This window comes from Chaetodon trifascialis, chromosome 24 (assembly GCF_039877785.1).
Source record: "Chaetodon trifascialis isolate fChaTrf1 chromosome 24, fChaTrf1.hap1, whole genome shotgun sequence".
Taxonomy (NCBI): Eukaryota; Metazoa; Chordata; class Actinopteri; order Chaetodontiformes; family Chaetodontidae; genus Chaetodon; species Chaetodon trifascialis.
The window spans coordinates 11845413-11860965 of NC_092079.1; the positions used below are offsets into that span (position 1 = coordinate 11845413).

The 15553-nt window shown below is 45.4% G+C and overlaps 2 protein-coding genes across 2 annotated transcripts; both read left to right on the top strand.

Annotated features, from left to right (window-relative positions):
* The first annotated feature begins 701 nt into the window (after positions 1-701).
* Positions 702-6864, top strand: LOC139327844 (NADH-ubiquinone oxidoreductase 75 kDa subunit, mitochondrial-like). Its single transcript, XM_070957851.1, has 19 exons — positions 702-995; positions 1876-1952; positions 2262-2353; positions 2531-2638; positions 2733-2809; positions 2893-2974; positions 3105-3235; positions 3423-3608; positions 3685-3819; positions 3976-4090; positions 4286-4431; positions 4525-4653; positions 4876-5005; positions 5109-5269; positions 5487-5641; positions 5724-5899; positions 5989-6123; positions 6422-6494; positions 6578-6864. Exons 2-19 carry the CDS (start codon positions 1880-1882, stop codon positions 6667-6669), a joined length of 2196 nt encoding a protein of 731 aa, XP_070813952.1. The 5' UTR covers positions 702-995; positions 1876-1879; the 3' UTR covers positions 6670-6864.
* A 1142-nt stretch (positions 6865-8006) lies between these two features.
* Positions 8007-10576, top strand: LOC139351981 (ras-related and estrogen-regulated growth inhibitor). The gene is made up of 7 exons (XM_070993951.1): positions 8007-8058; positions 8795-8851; positions 8970-9043; positions 9144-9282; positions 9810-9903; positions 10159-10230; positions 10468-10576. Exons 1-7 carry the CDS (start codon positions 8007-8009, stop codon positions 10574-10576), a joined length of 597 nt encoding a protein of 198 aa, XP_070850052.1.
* Positions 10577-15553: the final 4977 nt, after the last annotated feature.

The window sequence follows — 15553 nt, forward strand, 5'->3', positions numbered from 1 at the left end:
TACTAAGTATAGTATGGCATAGTATAATAATCATAGTGAAGTATAGTATGGTAGAGCAGAGTAAGGCATGGCACATCATATGTGGCGCATTTCCATTACACAGTTCCAGCTCTACTCGACTCGGTTCTACTCTACTCTACTCTACTTGGTTTGGTTGAGTTTCCATTACAATTGAGTACTTCATAGTACCTCCTCAACGTAGGCGGGGTCGTCTTACCACGGCTGCGCGAAACTGCCATGACGTCAATTTGTAGGCGACGCAAACAGCCGACAAACAATGGAGGACATCGAGGCGATGTTGTATTTGCTGCTCGGTTTGTGGCTTTTTGTCGACGGACCACGGTGATATTTTACGAGCAGCCATTTCCCTCGAGTGCGAATAAAGAATAAAGTCAGCGGTTGCTGTTGCCCGGCGTTACAATGGAGGGGGCGGGATTGTCTTTCCGGTGTTGGACATCGCAGACCAGTGACGACACTCTCCGGCCAATCAGTGGCCGACAGGCTGTTGACGTCACACATAGTATCGCTTCTACTCCATAGACATAATATACGTATATTATGTCTATGTTCTACTCGCTTGGAACCTCGCCAGAGCAGGTACTAAAAATAGTATTGGGTACCAGGTACTATCCCTAATCTAGACGCTTCCTGAACTGTCGCGAAAATGAACACGTAGCTACTTTCGGTAACAGCTCATCATTGGAAATGTAGTCCGTTAAAGCAAGCTTCTTCTGCTGCGATGTAAACACATCGAATTAAAATATCTTATCTTTATTTCGCTTTGAAGAGCAGTAAATAATTATTTTCAGATATACCAATATTATAGTTACTGACATGATGACACGAAGTGTAGAAGTAACTTTTATTATGAATGGGGACGTAATTTCAAACGGAAGTACCACATATGCTATTTCCGCTAACCACTGCGTAGCCGTTTGATTGGTGGTATAACTCAGATCACTGCTGTTCTGGTCAAGAAGGCCAAATAGCGAAAGGTAAGAACCAGAAACATGTGATGTACTTATTAACGCTTAAACCTATATGCTATAAAATTGCAAAGCCAGAGGAAAATGAAGTATTTGACCTTACAACCCCCAGTAACCCTTGTACAACACCGCAATGCCCGTGTCCTTGAGTAGCAATTTACTGTTCGCTAATGCTATTAGCCTGCAAGCAAGGAGTCCTCATTGCATGGTTCATGACACTTATTTAAACTATATATTTGTGATTACATTTTATCTCAGTACATTTCGGAGATTCAGCTTTTGTTGTATGTGCACCATGTCCTTGAAACGTTTGCTATGGGACTCAGTATCTCTTGTTATTGTTGACAGTGACAGTTATGAAGCTAGTTAGCATTAGCCACTGTGGTTCTGCATATATACACTGCCGCTGCGATACGAGTCAATTGGAAAGACCTGCACAACCACAACATCAACATCAGGCCTCTGTGAAAGATCCTGATTGTAGCCTTTAATAATTACTGACACTGCACAGTACTGTTATATGAAAAATAAAGTCCAGGCAAAGTGCCCACTGTGATTTTTTTAGGGAGGCATGGCGAAAGTATTATCTAGTTTTACAGTTGAAGACCTCAACTCAAAAGGACATAAAGAACATCTCACTAAATACAATGTTAATGCCTCCTAAATCTGTATTTAAAGTCTTATTTATTTCTGGTAAAAAATTAATGTAGCTTCTCACAGCTGGACTGAAACATCTGGCAGCTATGTTCACTTCTTATCTCCAAACAGACACTGTGGTGATTGTGGTTGCATCTGAAATAATTAGTTAGTCAGTTTTAGTTGATCAACAGGATATTAATCATGATATCAGAATGAGGTCAGCTCACGTCTGTCTGTTTTGCTCTCACAGCGTCATGTTGCGACTGCCGACCGTCGGCCGAGCTCTGGCCGGAGCCGCCAAGGGCAGCCTGACTCCCTCCAGCGCTGGTGAGACCTCCTGTGTATGTGTGTGTCTGTGTTTGTGTGTGTGCATGTCAAGGTCAAGGTAAACAACAACAAGTTATTCTCCTCACTCTTAATGACCAGACTTGTAGTTTTAGAAAAAAACTTGAAGAAAATCAAAAAACTTGATTTTCTTCAATGTATTTCGTTTGTATTTCATTTCTTATTTCGAATGTAGATGCATTTCAGTATGTCAGGCAAATGTTTGTAGTTTATATCATTTTCAGAAGCATTATTTCTATTTTGGTCTTCATTTCATTTCAGTAACTTTCACTTTTGTGTGCCCACTTTCAGTGCGCACTGCAGTGCGTGCCGCCAGCAACATGGTGGAAGTGTTTGTGGATGGGAAACCGTTCGAAGTGGAGCCTGGAACGACTGTGCTGCAGGTAAGAAATGGCAGATTATAGAAACTAGAAACTCAGCATTTCACTTTGATCCTCACTCTAAAAGAAGAGTTAACCTCATCTCTTGTGTCACACACAGACTGCAGAAAACAAAGGTATCCTTCAGACACTCATTAGTTGTTTTCTTGTTGTTCTGCCTGATGACTGTTTCCACCTCAGGCCTGTGAGAAGGCAGGAGTCCAGATCCCCAGGTTCTGCTACCATGAGCGCCTCTCAGTGGCAGGAAATTGTCGTATGTGTCTGGTGGAGATTGAGAAAGCTCCAAAGGTAAGAGAGCGCATTTGTTTGACTGAGATTAAACGAGATATCTTTGCATAGAAATAGTCCATCTGATGTGCGTGTGCTGTCGTGTGTCCCTCAGCCTGTGGCAGCCTGTGCCATGCCCGTCATGAAGGGTTGGAACATCCTCACTAACTCAGAGAAGACGCGCAAAGCCAGGTAGAGATTCAAAAAGGCCAACACCAAAGTCAATAAACTACTGGAAACGGGCCTTATGAATGTGTGTCTTTGTGTCTCACCAGAGAGGGAGTGATGGAGTTCCTGTTGGCCAACCACCCACTGGACTGCCCCATCTGTGACCAGGGAGGAGAGTGTGACCTGCAGGTAACCAAACAGCTAGTAGGAGTAGTCTTAGTAGCATGAAGGTTAAAGGGTCAAAGGCGTTGATTTAGCCCTTAGAGCCGATCCAGTTTTAACTCTCATGTCCTTGTTCACACTCTGCCTGTGTTCTTAGGATCAGTCCATGCAGTTTGGTTCGGACCGCAGTCGTTTCTCAGAAGGCAAGAGAGCGGTGGAGGACAAAAACATCGGGCCGCTCATCAAAACCATCATGACCCGCTGCATCCAGTGCACACGCTGCGTCCGGTAAGCGTCACAGACGTCCTTTTTTAAGCATTTCTGCTTTATTTAGATAGATAGTGACAGCGGGGGAGAGAGAGGGGATGAGGTGCAGGAAGGGGCCCTGTGATAATCTGCTGTTATCATTTCAAGTGCTGGAATATGTGGGATCTTCCAAGAGCTCATTTGTGTGTTCCTGTATGTGTTTTTGCAGTTTTGCCAGTGAGATCGCCGGCGTTGAAGACCTGGGAACGACAGGAAGAGGAAACAACCTGCAGATCGGGACCTACGTAGAGAAGATGTTCATGTCAGAGATGTCAGGCAACGTTATCGACGTCTGTCCTGTGGGAGCGCTCACCTCCAAACCCTACGCTTTCACTGCGCGGCCATGGGAGACCAGGTGGGCTGTGATGCTTTAGGTTAAGCTAACGCACAAGTGCCTTCACCATGCTAAACATCTTCTGCTGTCTTTGCAGGAAAACCGAGTCGATTGATGTGTTGGACGCTGTGGGCAGTAACATTGTTGTGAGCACCAGAGGCGGTGAGGTGATGAGAGTGATGCCCAGGCTGAACGAAGACGTCAACGAAGAATGGATCTCTGACAAGACCAGGTGACGTACACACAGAAGCCAGAGGAGCTGGGTTCAGGGGGCGTCACATGGTGCCTGCTGGACTTGTTGGATAAATGAAGTCTTTAAAATGAATGCAGTCAGATTTGACTTAATATGCACTCACACATGTGTGCTTGTGTCCATATGTGTCCTCAGGTTTGCATATGATGGTCTGAAGAGGCAGAGGTTGACCCAACCAATGGTGAAGAATGATGCAGGTCAGCTGACCCCAACCAGCTGGGAGGACGCTCTTACTCGTGTTGCTGGAGCAGTAAGTGTGTTTTTGCTTCTGTATTTGATATTTCTGTTTATTCCTCTTTCTGGACTTATTGTATGATAGCACACAGGTGATGTTTGTGTCTATTCATGCAGCCAACTGCATCTTTATTCATTATTAGAGGTCATTTGTGAGAGTTGAGGCATCCCAGGTGCATATCTGAGTGTGTACTGTGTGCTGTGTGTGTAGCTCCAGAGCGTGCAGGGCAGCGAGGTGGCAGCCATCGCAGGAGGCATGGCCGACGCCGAAGCTTTGATCTCCCTCAAAGACCTCCTCAACAGACTCAACTCAGAAAACCTCTGCACCGAGGAGCTCTTCCCGACGGCAGGGGCCGGGTGAGACTGCGTGTAGCGCTTCATACAGTAAGAATATAATGTGGTGCAGTTTGTCTCAAGCTGACGCTGCTTCTTCATCCTCTCTCGCTCCAGCACTGACCTGCGCTCCAACTACCTGCTGAACTCTCGCATCGCGGGCATTGAAGACTGTGACCTGCTGCTGCTCATAGGAACCAACCCGCGCTACGAAGCCCCGCTCTTCAACACCCGAATCCGCAAGAGGTATGCTTCATCGTTTGCATTTATGCAAGTATCGGAATCGGGGTCTGGTAACTGCTCATAGCCGAGACCTGGTCTTTACTTTCTGTATGGATTAAACAAACAGGATATAACTGCTGAGCAGACCCAGGCTGGCTGCTTTGTCTTTGAGCTAAGCTAAGCTAACCAGCTGCTTTGTAACTTGCCTCCCTCCGTCTCTCTCTCTTGCTCCTCATCCTCTGTCAGCTGGCTCCACAATGAGCTGCGTGTCGCCATGGTGGGTCACAAGGTTGATCTGAGCTACACGTACGACCATCTGGGAGAGGAGACGTCGGTGCTGAAGGAGCTGGCGAATGGCACACACCCCTTCTGCCAGGTGATGAGCACACAGTCTGACTCAGAGGACGTTTGGACGGACCTTTGGTGCTGAAACACTTCTGGCAACTTTTGCTTGAATTTTTTCCTTTCCCTGTGTCCAGGTCCTTTCTGCTGCTAAGCGTCCGGTAGTGGTTGTGGGCAGCAGCGCTCTGCAGAGGGAAGACGGAGCCGCCATTTTGAGCACCGTCTCCACCATCGCTCAGAACGCCAGAACCAGCAGTGGAGTGGAAGAGGGGTGGAAGGTCCTCAACGTCCTGCACAGGTACAGCTGGAAGTCTTTTCTGCAGTCTGCGTCGTCATAGTTGGCTTTTTTTCTCTTAAGTGAGCTATAGTAAATGCTTCCTGCTCATCCATTGTGTGTGTGTGTGTGTGTGTGTGTGTGTGTGTGTGTGTGTGTGTGTGTGTGTGTGTGTGTGTGTGTGTGTGTGTGTGTGTGTGTGTGTGTGTGTGTGTGTGTGTGTGTGTGTGTGTGAGAGCAGAGTGGCCAGTCAGGTAGCTGCATTGGACCTGGGCTACAAGACCGGCGTGGACGCCATCAGGAAGAGCCCACCCAAAGTCCTGTTCCTGTTGGGAGCTGATGCCGGCTGCATCACCAGAGCCGACCTGCCCAAAGACAGCCTCATCATCTACCAGGGTACACACACACGCACGCACACAAAGCATACACATTCAGCTGTGTTACTACAGCGTATTTAACATCGTTTTCAACCCTCCAGGTCATCATGGTGACGTAGGAGCACCAATGGCAGACATCATCCTGCCCGGCGCTGCATACACAGAGAAAAACGGCACCTACGTCAACACTGAAGGCAGGAGCCAGCACACCCGGGTGGCCGTCACTGCTCCTGGAGTGGCCAGAGAGGACTGGAAGATCATCAGGGCTGTGTCTGAAGTAAGCAGGGAGTCATCCTGCAGATGACATTAACATGAACTTTGACCTAACGGGCCGTCGTTAAACAGAATGTTTTTGTGCGCTTGCAGCTGGCTGGTGTGACGCTGCCCTACGACTCTCTGGATGAGGTCCGATCCAGATTAGCCGAGGTCTCTCCTAATCTGGTGCGTTATGACGACGTAGAGGAGGCGAACTACTTCAAACAGGCTAACGAGCTCGCCAAGGTACACACACACACACACACACACACACACACACACACACACACACACCATCCATAGAGTCTCTTTAACTTCATCTTTCACGTATGTTCATATTGTATCACAGCAGCAGTGGTGTAGTGTCTGTATAGGATGGCGAAGGTATGACCCACCCTCCTCTGCCTCTGATTGGCTCGTGCTCGCTGCCTTTATTCAAGTCAAGCTTTGATGAGCAGGTTTCTTTGTCACCACAGGGTGTTTGTTACCTAAGCTTGAAAGTTTGTTGAGTCAGTAAGAAGAAAATCTCCGTTTCCTCCTTCAGGCTGTGAACCAGAACCTGTTAACAGCTCCTCTGGTGCCGCCTCAGCTTTCAGTAAAGGACTTCTACATGACAGGCGAGTGCGCAGTTACACCAGCGAAAATACAAGCATACAAATGTAAGATAAGCTTCTCATATTCCCTCCCGCTCTGTGTTCAGACTCTATCAGCAGGGCTTCCCAGACGATGGCCAAATGCGTCAAAGCGGTGACGGAGGGAGCGGCCGCTGTCGACGAGCCGTCAGTGTGCTGAACACCCAACAACGCTCCCGTACAGTGCGATGATAAACTCTCTGTCCTCTGCCAGAACACACGGCCGCTCCTTAATTTAAAGTTGTCCTTGATGCTTGTTGTATACAGTTTAATCGTTTTCACTCCAGAGAACGAGCTTTGTCGAATAAAGATGGGAAACGTATGAAATATGAATAAAACCTTACGAATGTCTTTACTCCCGTTTGAGTGGTTTTCTTTTATTTTTGGTTGAAATTCAGTCCTCATTAATGTCATTCATCATCTATTTTATTAATGAATTTAGGCTTTGAGACTTACAAATGTGTCAAAATATTGTTGCACACCAAATTAAAGTTGCACTTGCACAGTATCTTTGCAGTGAATTGTAACAAAAGTCTCCCTCAAACAAACTGTTACACCGCAGACTTTAAAATGTCTGAACTTTGCCGGCAGCATTTGCCAAATACTCTATGATGCGTGGTCAGATGTGGCTTTCTGCACAGGCCTGCTGACATGCAGACGGCCTGATAGAAAACAGCTTCACAGGTAAAGTCAAGACTGCTGAGAGAAGTAAATGAGTAAAGACATGAATCTGTGCACCAGTATTACACCCATGGTCTGAACATTCAGAGACATTTTACAGAGCCTAAAAACCACCACAGCGAGGTGGTAGGAAATGTGATTTTTGGCATCAATATTGAGCATCAGCATGATTATTTTTAGCTCTTTCGCTTTGGAAAAGATTGTGAACCAGTGGAAGTCCCTCGTACCTCAAAAGTATCTGTATCTTGTTTTTATCTTGTATTTTATATCACTGTTTGTATATTTTCTGTACAGCGACCTTGGGTGTCCTGAAAGGCGCTTTCAAATAAAATGTATTATTATTATTATTATTAAAAGAGTCTTTCTGTCTGTCTCCAGCAGATCCAGAATGAGATACTGGTATCTGGAGTTGGACCCAGTTCCTCCAGACAAATGGCTCTTGTCATATACTGTTCCCTAAGAAAGAGAGAGAGAGCGAGAGAGCAAGAGAGTATATAACCAAGCTGGTCCCATCTCTTCATTCCCCGTCTGCTCAGTGTCTGAAGCTGAACCCACTGACTGATTTCACTCCTCTTCATATCTGGAATTTATTTCAACTTAAAGGTCAGTTTTATTGCGACCTGTAGGGGCTGCTTGGTTTGTCTTTAGTTATACTTATGGACTGCTCCATGTACATTTATATTTCTCATCCATGTTTGTGGTGCTCTTTTGTGTTAGGCTGCATGCCTTCTTGTGCGACTTACAGCTGACTCTGCCTCCTCTGTAGGGTTTCCATGCAGGGACAGACAGCAGACTAATACTGGACCCAACAGGAAAATGGTTCCAGTGAAACTCCTCATTCTGGGAGCTCAGAACACTGGAAAAACAGGTAGAGGACAGAAACGCTGACGTACAGAGAAACAGGTGGACAAGAAGCGGGAATGTGTGTGTGCACATTTTGGATTATGTAACAGCACCATAGGTTCTGTCACATGGTCCTCATGTGAAGAAAAAAGTTAGAGAGGTTTAGTCACGGTGTAAGACATTTTGCTAAATATGGAAACCTCACACAGGTCTAACGTTGACCCCTCTTCTTGAGCATTGAAGTGTGAGCGTATCCAGCCACTGTGACCGCTGCCAGTGTCAAACTACCTCCTGCACCTTCATGTCGAGTGTCGAGAGTTTCCATGGTGGGAAAACCTGTGCACGGTGCATGGTTTCATTATATGTGCTCATTTTGCAGAACCAGATTTTTTAAGGCGTTTTGTGACCAGAAAGAATAAGCTAGCTTCATTCCTAAAAGTGATTATTTCAGCTGACTCAAATAAGAGTCTGAACAAGGCTAAATAACCCTTGAATGTGTCCTGCATGAGCCCTCAAATGGCAGACCCAGACGTCAAAAACAAGCATGAACACATCCAGACCGCTTCCACCCAAACACAGAGGAAGCACTGCTGCGCCTGGTTAAATAAGGCAGGTAACGATACGAAGAGGATGCTTCTCAACGCGACAGTGACGACATTACACATGAGCATACTGCAGCAGATCAGCACAGCATGTGACAGACATACTGTATTAGTGTGCGTCTGGCGGTTCATTCTCTGGTGTCTGCTTTGTGTCTCCAGCACTGTGTGTTCGTTTCATAACCAGGCGCTTCATCGGTGAATACGACCATAAAAAGGGTGAGACTTCACTAGGTGTTTCGAACAATAAACATTATTGACATGGACTGTGCAGCACCCTCCTGCATCATTCACTGACAGGAGAGCATAAGTCAGATGTGTCTGTGCTTCGCCGCAGAGGTGACCTACAGATGCAGTCGGGCGGTGGACCAAGAAGCTGTTGATCTGGAGATTTTGGACATAGCTTGTAAGGTAAGTTTTGCTTTTTGCTTCTTAATTTTAAAACCTGCTGATGAAATACTCCAACGTTATGAGGATGTTCCAACATAATACATGACGCTCTCTCCTCCAGCAGAGCTCTGTGGCCTCTCTGGAGTCCTCCATCCGCTGGGCAGATGGTTTCCTGCTGCTCTACTCCATCACACAACGCTTCAGCTTCCTGGAGGTCCCTCCAATCAAGAAGCTCATCGACCAAACCAAGCAGAGTCTGGGTATGGAGCTACGTCCAACCACCGGTGGACCAGTCTTTCTTTACCATCGGGATTTAAGGCAAATCCTACACATAGAGGCTTTAATGTCACTAATGTGGCAGCATGAGAACAGATCTGTTTTGCAATCATTGGCAGGAGATGAGTGAAACTTCTCCATAGAAATCAGCATCACTTGTAGCTGCTGCAGGTGACTTAAGAGACATGAAACAGTTGCAACGAAGCAACATACCAGCTGCTGAACTACTGACCCAGCAGTGTGATCTCTACAGGAACAAAGTGTTCACTGTGTTTGCTCTTTAAGTCCAGCATGTCTCTGTTCTAACTCTGTGTCTTGTCACACACACACACACACACACACACACACATGCACAGAGGAAGTGAACGTAGATGCCATACTTGGTAGGCTGTGCTCTGTAGGTAATGCATTAACAGCACAAACTCCTAACTCTGCGTGCCACGGCATCATCCTGCTGTTTTTGACTCTCTATTTCACTGTGCGTGCATGTGTGTGTGCGCGTGTGTGTCAGTTGTTCCGACAGTGCTGATCGCCAATAAGGCTGACTTGGAGATTGGCAGGGAGGTGACGACGGAGGAGGGACAGAGAATGGCCAAGGATTTAAGGTTTGAGTGTGTTTGCGACTTATTTCTTAATTTCTCTTGAATGTTTGAATTTTAAATTGTTCTTCATAATCAAAAATCCTAATCATGATATTTCCCTGCTGTTTATTGTGAATGTTAAGTCTAGTTTTCTGCTTAGTTTGGACTGACATAAGTGAACTGCAGATGCCAGGTGTAACATTCAGTGTGTGTGTGTGTGTGTGTGTGTGTGTGTGTGTGTGTGTGTGTGTGTGTGTGTGTGTGTGTGTGTGTGTGCAGGTGTGGTTTCAGGGAGCTGTCGGTGGCAGAAGCTGTGTCAGCTGTAGAGGCAGCAGTGTTTCAGCTCATCAGGTTTGGCTCAGTCCTATTACTGTACAGTTAACATCATTAAGTGTACTCTAAACACACTGTAGGCACACTCAAAAACACTTGATTTTTGGGTGTCTTGTTCATGGACACTGTGCTCCCACAATGCATTTCACAAAGGCACCGCAGATGCACAGTCAAATAGCAGATCTCATCTGCATGTTGTGTAGCTGTTGCACGTGTTGTTGCTGGTGCTGATGTTGTGCTTCTTGTGTCTGACAGGCTGGTCTTGGATCAGCAGCGCCCTCTACCTGACCGTCGCTCCTACATGCTGACTGTTCGCCACGCTCTGACCCGGAAACTGACCCGATCGAAGACCATGCAGTGGTGACCGCAGCAAACAAACAGCTCATCAGTGAGGGACCGAGGGACATTTGAAGAGACTGTGTAGTCTGTTCTCATAACACTGCAGTTTTACATCCACGCAGAGCAAATTTGAATGTTTTGCTTCTCAAAGGAATATTATTGCACATTTCCAGCTCAGTTTGAGGTACTCTGGAAAGGAGGTTGGATCTGAATGCATGCAATGTTAGAAGGAGAGTTGGGGCTCCTCTCAGCAGACACTTCAGTGGGCCTGGATGTGACTGCAGGACAGTTAGTACGAGGAGAAAAATGCTTGTTGTTGTTCTCTGAAGGACAAATATACAGCGGCCCAAAAGTGCAGCAGACAACAGAAAGCGGAAATGAAATGTGTTTTTTCTTATTAGAGTCTGCTCCCAAGCTTTTTGCCTATGAAGAGCAACAGCTTCACCAAGTCACATGCTTTTCAACACGTGCACGGGCCCACTGCAAACGCTACAGTCTGTTTAAGCTGTGTGTAAACTGAGAGCTCCCCACGAGAGCTTCTGATGCATCCACGGGAGTTATTTGCTTGATTCTCCAGTAGAGGGCGGTAGAGTCATTTCCTCTCGTGCAGACTCACCTCAGTCCCGCAGCATGTGGCCAAAGGTATGTCAACACGCAAGTCCAGTTTGGTGAGGAAGAAGCTGACAAGCCTGCACAGAGCCCTGACCTCAACCCCAGCACGCACCTGCAGGCCTTTTAAGCACAATCTCACAGGTGCATTTTGTTTTTAATGACTTCATATTATTGATATCTGTTTGTTTTTTTTTCTTTAAAAATACCAATGTATTGTGGTCCTGGAGGACAGCAGTCAAAAACACCCAATTCCACCTATGCAGTTTTAATAGATGAAGAGGGGGACGGTGGGAAGCACGGATATGCAAAGAGAAAGAAATTACTGAAACCTACAGGAGGATGATAAATCAGCTTTTAAATGCTAATGATGTCAAAGCTGCAGCTTGTGTTACAGGAAGGTATTTATTTCCCTTTTACACAATATGCAAATGATTGTGTCACATTGTGTCCAAATACTTTTGGCCAGGCTGTCAACTTCAGTGTTCATTTGTAAAATTTGACTTTTTCACGCATAGTTTGTGCAAGAATCTAACCTGTCGATCAATGAAAGGGCCGCTGAAGCCCATCAGTTAGCGAGTAAAGCAGTTAAACTTGCCCTTGCTGTGGAGTGTGTAGATGATGTAACAGTGTGTAAAGAATGAGGCTGGCTTTGATTACCCTCTTGGCGTTATTTGACTTCGTCTCTGTGCTCCTTTCCGTGTATCTCTGTCTCTCCTCATTGCACACGCTGAACTTCTGAACCGTATGATCAGCGAGGCATCTGAAAAAAGAGAGGCAGGAAAAAGCAACTCAGCGAGCAGCAGAAAATAAGACAGACTATAACAGGGAAGGAAAACATTGGGCTTCTCTGGCATCTCTTTTGTCTGCGAGGAGCAGACAAAGGAAAGGGGAGCCGCTCAGCTGCAGCCACACTGAGTCGAACTGCACCATCTTCAGCCACTCCTCAAAGCAATCTTGGGAAAATTGACTGCGAGTTTACTCTCAATCCCACCACTCTATCCACCCCCTGACCATTTATTATACATCAACTGCTCCACCCAGCTACCACCAACCAACCAACCAACCACAGAGCCCAACTGGGCTTGATGTACAAACACAGAGGATGAAAATGTGCAGTTGTTTCAGATGTTGGCTTTGAAGTCTGACCCCATTTTTTGACACTATTTATGGCTGCCATTTTTTTAAGCATTACCCTTTCAGTGTCTTTGAATTTTATGACTGCATCTCTGCAGAATAGTTTTCATTGTGACCAGCAGAGTCCACCTTTCCAGGACAGGATTCATATTCTGCAGCCACACAACTGGACATGATGGACGCGCTTACTGGATGGACCATAGTGGAGAAGATAAAGTCAGCAAAGTGTGGTTGCTGACTGTCCTCTTTCTCAACGGCACTAGTTTGTTTCAGGCGAGGCGATAAGCCAGATGGAAATAAAAGTAATTAATATGTAAGTATGAATTTATATTCATCAACATGAGTGGGTGCTAGAGCGAACACGCTGCAGCCTCTGAACTGGGTCAGCACAGTGAGTGTTAGAGATAAGGAGGACTAGCGGTCTGGTAGAATCCATCATCGTCTGGTCGAACCCATCACTGAGTCACACAGGCTCGTCTAAACCGTGTGTTCTCCCCCTCGATGCTTTGTGATGCCAACAAACCTGAGTGGACTTGACAGAGACACAGAGCACGATGATGACAACAACGAATGCGCGGAGAGGTGATGACATCACAGCAGTCACCACGGAGACAAAAGGTCAAAACCCCAAGTCACCAAGCTGAGAATAGAGGATGAGTCACACTTGCATCATTACATCCGCGGCCAATCAGAGAGCTGCCTGTCACAACCTGCATCAACACATGACCAACCAATCAGAGAGCTACTACATTCAAACAGACAAAAACTCCAGCTTTTGAATTTTGTATAAATCCGATTTATTTCAAATAAATAAATAAATACATCAATCAGATGTACTACTCTTATCCCAAGTGAGGTATTACTTGAAGTTTGCATCTTATATGCAAATATGAATGTTAAGTACGTAAGAATGATGGAGACGTCTTCTCACTCGGCGTCCTGCACTGTGTGTTGTGTCCAGGAGGACGTGGGCACTGACTTTCCATAAAAGCTGACTGCTAATTAGATCTGCTGATCAATGCCAGCTTAGATCTGAGGTCTAGATGTGTTTCCATTCCTCACTCCACAGATTAAAAAGCGAGTTGATTTCATGCTGAAGTGACACGAGAACAAACCAACGGCTGCGTGCAACAGTGTTCAAAAATCAAAATCACAACTTTATAAGGCGATAATATGTCTATGGTGGGCTTACAGCTTGATCCACAGTCCAAAATAAGGGTGGCCTGATCAAAAGGGTACCATTAAAACTGAATTAGGATCAGCTAGGTTTAGGAGAGAGTTACTGTAGTTAATGGAAGGTCACCACTGTTACTTATGCAACACCAGCATGTGTGAGAGAAAAGAGAGACACCCTGTCCCTTGAGGTGGGACACCTCCGTAAGACGATACCTGGAAAGAAAAAGGAGACAAAGACAAGAGGAGGGGTGGAAGCAGAGAGAGGAGAAATGAGTGATGAAGGAAAAGGCAGAAAACAAGAAAACCCAGGAAGGAAGAAGAAGAAGAAATGAGGTGGAAAGAGGTGGCAGAGTAACAGGAGATGGTCACGTAATGGGTAATAACTATTGTCTGAAGTGTCACATAAAGCATCCAAACAAATACCTGATGGGAATCATTGTCGTCCAGTATAACAAAGAATTCTGTCTCTGAGCCTCCACCGCATCCTCTGCAGTGACCCAGATATGAATAATACAGTCAGGGCTAAATCCAAGAAAATATCCTGCTGACATGCTCATAATGATGCTGCTAAGAGGTGATGCTAATGTTTACAATGTTCACTCTCTGTTTAGCAAGTTTCTTATTGACATTAAACACAATGCACGGCAGAGATTGATGGGAGTGTCATTTGTTCTGTCGGTGTTGAGTCAAAGCGATCACAATTCATGCTGAAATGCCTGGAAACGTCCTCCTTACATGCCTCTTCTGACTGAAATCTATCCAGATTATGTAACAGGTCAGAGCTGCAGTGCACACACAGGCACCTCTGATACCTGTTGCACAATGGTCGCTGTTTCTCCGGCTCGTCTGGGTTTCAGCCTCTCCATGTCTCTGTCTCTCAGAGGAGAAACGATCCGGGGCAGAATGACAGGGGAGGAATGAGATGGGCGAGCCTGAGCAATCATGGACGAGAGAGAAAAGTCTATTTCATTCCCACTTTGCTGTGTGTGTGTGTGTGTGTGTGTGTGTGTGTGTGTGTGTGTGTTATAGCTGCAGACAGCATCCACCTCTCTTTTTCTGTTTTTCTTCCACACATAAACACATTTTTAATCTAAAATTGCAGCAAACTTCAAATCTAATTCCATGCTTATTTCCACACTATAATAAAAAAATATTAAAATAACTCAAATTGCAATGACTCCCTCTGACCTAAAGGGGGTGATGTTACACCCCAGTGCCTGCTGGTGAAACTGACATATGGACTTTTGCAACTAATGACATAAATGAGGGCTCAGTTCATGGAGAGTCCCAGGAAGCTGTGTCAGGATCTGAGCAACACAGGTGTTTTCACTTACTCCAGCTGACTGCTCAGGTTAAAGGTGTCCAGGCTAATATTGATGATAAAGGTGTAATTTGCCCCTCCGCGCTGACATAAGTGTAAGAGAGACGTCAACCATCTGGTCTGTACACGCCCACGCAGTCCTGACAGGACATCACATTAACTGAAATCACCTGTGTGAGTGTATCATGCGCGTGCAGGGCCATTAATAACCTGTACGCTTAAAAATCCACACCTGAGATCAATGTTTGTTTGTATTATTCTGTATTTTGTCAAATCATTTATTCCATAATTCTACTCAGTGGTGGAGGAAGTACTCAGATCCTTTACTTAGGTAAAAGTACATACACCTGTACTTTATATAATCAGTGAAAATGTATGCTGTGACAAGTAATTGTCAAAATAATAGTATCATAGTATTACATTACTGGATTATTATTACTAATGCACTACTTGTTTTTGAGGTGTTTTCAGCATTTCAGTTATCCTCATGATCATATTCTTAACATACCGAAACTGTAGTTTTCACATGGATGTAGTAGTATAAAGTACAATACCTCCCTCTGAAATGTAAAGTTCGCCCATATGAAATGGAAATACTCAAGTATAAGTACTCTACTCTAAATGTGGGTACTTAAACTATGTATTACATGTTGTTGCAAAGACGGGATTGGTCAGATATGAGTAGTTTTAGGCTGCATATTCAGTGTTTTGGACGGGCTCGTTATTTGACGCCACGAGGCGGGGCTGCGCTGAATATTC